At 32.4% G+C, this 5,860-nt stretch overlaps 1 protein-coding gene across 1 annotated transcript; it reads right to left on the reverse strand.

The window, feature by feature from the left end:
- On the reverse strand, positions 3,218 to 4,860 carry LOC104733631 (cytochrome P450 705A5-like). The gene is made up of 2 exons (XM_010453201.2): positions 3,931 to 4,860; positions 3,218 to 3,847 (listed from the first exon to the last, which is right to left on the reverse strand). Exons 1-2 carry the CDS (start codon positions 4,852 to 4,854, stop codon positions 3,218 to 3,220), a joined length of 1,554 nt encoding a protein of 517 aa, XP_010451503.1. The 5' UTR covers positions 4,855 to 4,860.

A 5,860-nucleotide genomic window follows, 5' to 3' on the forward strand; every position in this document is an offset into this window, starting at 1 on the left:
ATATATATATATATATATATGTTCAATATTATATTTAAATATCAAAGAATTTTTTAGTTAGCTAAACTTATAGTCACATATATACAATATATATACATAAGAATCTATATTACTTATTAACACCATAATTCGACCCATTATTTGCTTAACTCAAAATTGGTTTCAAAGCCAACTAAAGAAAAACATAAACGATCTTATTGATATTAGACCAAAACATGGACATACAAACATAATCACTTACACGGAAAATAATTACTTTTAAAAAATAACTTATTATTGCAACATCAACGTATGAAGGGTTTACATAAGCAGTTAATCAGAAATCTAAAATACAATAAATGTATTGGGAACAATATCAGTCAATGATAAGATTGGATCTTCAAAAGCAAGAAACAACATCCTCATAATTCATAAAAAATAAACGCAACAATTGTACACATCTAAACGAAATGATATAAACATATAGTGTATTAATACAAGTGACTGCGAAGCCCATTTATGCCTAATTAAAACGAAATAATACAAAAGAGAAAAAGAAATAGACCAAAAAAACAAGAAAGTGCCAACTACACCACAACCCACGCGTTGCGTGGGGAAGCACCTAGTGATTTTAAAAGGTAATATTTTTCTAATTTACTGTCGAGATGTCAAGAAGAATAGCAAAACTAAAAGAAAAATATAATCTAGTTGAATATATAGAGGATTCAATACTTTCTCCGCTTCAATGGATCAGTATTGTTTTACAACTTAAATTGTGTTTGATAAGAAATGTTGTTACATATTTTCATTGCAAATGTTTGTGAAAGTTTTTTGGGAGATTTCCCACCATAACCTAGAATTTATTAGAAATCACCAAAGTAACCTATCAAGATTTCTAAAAAATTTCAGCACACATTTTTACGATATTACCGTTCTACATATTATTCATTTTCTTTCTTAACTACATAACTAATAAATATTTTAAAAATCATTCTTTAAAATATTAAATATTCATAATTATTATTTAATGAAATTTAGAAAATGAAATATTAAATTAAACTATTTTTAAAAAACTTTAAATGAAAATCCTTTAATAAACAAATTAAATGGAAAAGAAAATAATTAAAAAGAAAAAGACTAGTTTAAAATTTGAAAAATTAATAGTCACACATATTCAACCCATCGACAATGGCTATATCCACTTTAACTTCAAAAATATTAAGTATATTTAGTCTCGAACATTTTGCAGACTAACCAAATATCTGCGTATGTTCGGCACACTTCTAAAATAAAATCATCAAACTTACATTTGGTCTGCTGAAATAGATAGACATGCATAAAGTCTGCGTAATTTTAACAGATTTCTTAGGTTCTTTCAGCAGACTTATAATTAGTCTACGAATATTTGGCAGACTAACAAAAAATCTGCATATTTTCGGCAGACTTCTAAAATTTAAGCATCAGACTTACATTTTGTCTACTGAAACTGATAAACATGCATAAAGCCTGCGTAATTTTAACAGATTTCTTAAGTTTTTCCTGCAGACTTATAATTAATCTGCGAATATTTGGCAGACTAACAAAAAATCTGCATATTTTCGGTGGACTTTTAAAATTTAAGCATCAGACTTACATTTAGTCTTCTGAAATTGATAGACATGCATAAAGTCTGCGTAATTTTAACAGATTTCTTAGGTTCTTCCACAAGACTTATAATTAGTCTGCGAATATTTGACAGACTAACAAAAAAACTGCAGATTTTTGGCAGACTTTTTAAATTTAAGCATCAGACTTACATTTAGTCTGCTGAAATTGATAGACATGCATAAAGTTTGCGTAATTTTAACAGATTTCTTAGGTTCTTCCACCAGACTGATAACTAGTCTGCGAATATTTGGCAGACTCACCAAAAATCTGCATATTTTCGGTAGACTTCTAAAATTTAAGCATCAGACTTATATTTAGTTTGCTGAAATTGATAAACATGCATAAAATCTGTATATTTTTAACAGATTTCTTAGATTCTTCCACTAGATTTTTATTTAGTCTACAAACACTCGGAATAATGATAAAAAATTATTCATATTTTTGGCAGACTTCTTAAATTAAATCATGAGACTTACATTTGGTCTGCTGAAAGTGATAGAGCTGAAAAAAATCTGCAGATTTTTTTTTTTTTGTTTTTCCAGCAGACTTATATTTAGTCTACTAACATTTGGGTTTATATTTAGTCTACTAACATTTGGCTCATTTTTGGTAGACCTATAAATTTGTTTTTGACTTGTAAATTATATTTGACAGATATATAAAGTAAATTCAGAAGATTTGGCAAACTTCTAAATAATTTTGACGAGTTGGTTTGCCAGTCTTTTTCAACGATCACCGACTCTATTGAACAATCTTTTACCGAAAAATTCTTACGCCGATTAGCTTTTTGATCCGTTAGATTATGTTGGAACTAAGTCGAAAGATAAATGCGAATAAGTAATAATTGTTTTGGCTTTAAGAATCAGAAGAAAATAAAATAAAAAAGATAATTAAAAAGAAAATTAAACAAAGGATAAGGATCTTAGATGGAGAAATAAAAATAAGCTTTCTTCTTGTAAAGTTATGGGAGAGAAGATCAGTACGAGTTTGTATATATACATTAAAAATCAATAACATAATAATAATTTGTTTATAGTTTTGGGATTTTTTTAAAATTAATTTGATTGTAATTTTAAAATAATTTAAAGAGAAATTAATACCAACTTTTTATTTTCTTAAAATCAAATTTTTATTAAGAGTAAATTTGGAATTAAAAAAAATCTGGACACAAAATGTGAGTTATCTAGGGAATAAAAAATTAATTGGGTTATAATAGTTATTGAGGTTATCCTGGATAAATTTCTCAAGTGTTTTTTTTTTTGTTTTTTTACAGTATTGGTCATCAATTACATCATCATGCTCGTTATTTGATCTTTATCTTATAATGATGGTATTCAAGTACCTGCAATTTACACGATTATGATGAATAGTTCCTACGACAAATAATTTTATGATGCAGCTTTCTCCGTAACATGGTTTAAGAGTGATTAGGAAGACTTGTTTTTATCCATGGTTTAAGATCGTTTAGCACTTGTGGCATGAGTGATTAGGAATTAAAACTTAATCATATCACATGTTTGATTTATCACGAGATTAGTTAAAAAAAAACAAAAAAACAGTAGTAAACCAGCTTACATCTCAAAGTAAAGAACTAGGAAGGTAATGGGGTTAGGGTTCGAGGAACAGGAGTGCACTTAAGAGGTTGAGCCATGGTCAACACCATTGTTCCAGCAGCCTCATTCATGTTGACTTTCTCTCCTTCTATTTTCCAATCAAAGCGTTGCACCATAACTCCAATCGCGGTTCCTACAGAGACATAAGCTAGATTTGTTCCAGGACAACTTCTCCTTCCACTGGCAAAAGGAATGTATTTTAGGAATTTATCTCTCTTCTCGTCCTCTTGCCCTGATCTTGAAAAACCTAAAAATCTCTCTGGTTTAAACTCCTCAGGATCTTCCCAAAAATCAGGATCTCTCATTATAGCATAGGAATTAACAATAACTATTGTCTTTTCTGGTATGTGAAACCCTTTAATTTCACACGTTTCTTGGAGTGTCCTTGGCACGAGAGGCCCAGGTGGATGCAATCTTAGCCCTTCTTTGATTATAGCTTGCAAGTAAGGAAGGTTTGGTAGATCAGTTTCTTGAGCCAACCTTGTTTTCCCTACAACAAAATCGAGTTCTTCTCTTAGTCTCTCAAGAATCTTGGGATGGTTAATGAGCTCAGCCATGATCCACTGTATAGTGGTCGATGAGGTGTCAGTACCTGCAATGAAAAGATCCTATAGTAACAAACATTTGTTAGTCAATAAAACCAATGGTATTTGGCTTACAAAACAACCCACCTAAAGAGAAGAACATTTACCACAAACAAGGACTTAATATGGTTTCTTGTGATCTTATACTCTGCGTTCTCGTCTCTATAAGCTTCCAACAACACATCCATCATGTCAGTACCTTGATGGTGCTCCTCCAATTTCTCTTCGTGTTCCACAAGAATCTTCTCCAGCAGCTCGTCAAACTTGTGGGAAACACTCATAATCTCCTTTTTGAACAGTGAGATCCCAAGCTTCCTAAGCGGTTTTGCAAATATGGTGGCCAAGAAAATTTTCTTTGTCAAGGCCATCGACTCGGTGACCAAGCCTCTGACTCTCTCCGCCTCACCATTCTCCTCAGAACAACTCCTTCCCATGATCATCTTGCAGATGGTGTTGTTATTGAACTTCGCTGCTTCCTCACCGATCTCAACAGTCTCATTCTTCACTGCCTTGTCAACCAGAACTTTGTAAAAGCGATCAAGCTCATCTTCACGGAACCTTCGCGAACGTTCGAGTGCCTGCGGTCCAAGAATTTTTGTAACCATCAGCTTCCTCATGAATTTCCAGTAATCTCCATAGGGAGCGCTGATGAAGCTATACGATCCCAGTAAGAGAGACTCTTCAATCGGAGGGGAACTCCGAAAGGAAACATTCACGTCTTGGTCCCTGAAGATATCGTAGGCCACTGAGGCCGAGGAGGCTAGGACTATGGGGACGTGAAAGATGTGGAGATGGAGAAGAGGTCCGTACTTGGATGAGAGTCTCTGAAAAGACTTGTGGGTTAAAGTGGACATGAGAATGAGGTGAAGATGACCGATGATCGGAAGAGAAGGAGGGCTCGGAGGAAGACCACGGCCATCTCGTGAGTTCTTTGGTTTCATGAAGAAGAGAGAGTAACAAAGAAGTGAGAAGAGACATAAGAAGATGAAGATGAAGCTTGTTTGAAGGTCAAGTGTGATTAGTGCTGCCATGGTTGCTCAAAGTGCAGAGACAAATGAAGCAGACTAATCTTTTTGTCAAGAATCAATGTATTATCGTGCTCTGTTTTAGTAGCAAATATGATATGCTTTCTCTTTGAAAGAACGTGAAAAAAAATTACAAGTTGTAGTCGTTTTTTTTTTTATTAGATAAAAGTCTTCTCTTTTGATTAATATTATTCATCGCCCAAGGTGACAACTAGAATACTTCTATCAATATTGTCAGATTCTTCTAATATAGATTAAGCGCATGTGAAGTACTTAGATATTAGGGTAATGATCGCTTTAAACGTAAGGATTCGGATTAAGGTATTTGTAGAGCTGGAACTCTTCAGTATATATGCCTTTTCTTTTATGGATTTCAGTTTAAAAATACTTAGCAATGAGTTAGTTATTTTAAAGAAAATTGGAGAATTTTGTTATTAGAATAATTTTTGATACTTGATTATCGATAAACAAATAATAAATTGCTGTGAAGTACGTCTTCGTTTTCTTATAATTCATTCTTGCATTATGACTTTTGCCCATTCTTCATGTAGCATGTAGAAATCAGCAAATTCAATCTTACCTCCTTTATGTTATCATATCCAAAAGAGACGATTAGAATTAGGTTTACTGTATTAATAATTGCTTCCGATCATATATGATTTGAGTATTCAACAATGGTTTAGATAAGTTATCAAAGGTAATGATGACACTTACGTCTTTCTGCAAAACGCATAAGATTATTCGAGAAAGGTTCCTAGGAAGATTCAGTCAGATTCTTTAAAGGCAAAACACAATCTAGATCCGATGGAAGTTTCCATCGGTTTTTGGTCAGTAATAGGTGTTTCTGACGGCTATCTGACAGATATGCCTGTCAGTTCTAAGCTATTTTCTTGTAGTGTTAGGGAGAAGTTAAAGATCAGTAAACCATTTTTACGAACGTCAATGCCTCGGTTGGCTAAGTCATAACGTTTGAACATGCTTCTTTTTTTTTTTTTTTCTTTTTTTTTTTTTT

The sequence above is a fragment of the Camelina sativa genome, chromosome 12 (assembly GCF_000633955.1).
Source record: "Camelina sativa cultivar DH55 chromosome 12, Cs, whole genome shotgun sequence".
Taxonomy (NCBI): domain Eukaryota; kingdom Viridiplantae; phylum Streptophyta; class Magnoliopsida; order Brassicales; family Brassicaceae; genus Camelina; species Camelina sativa.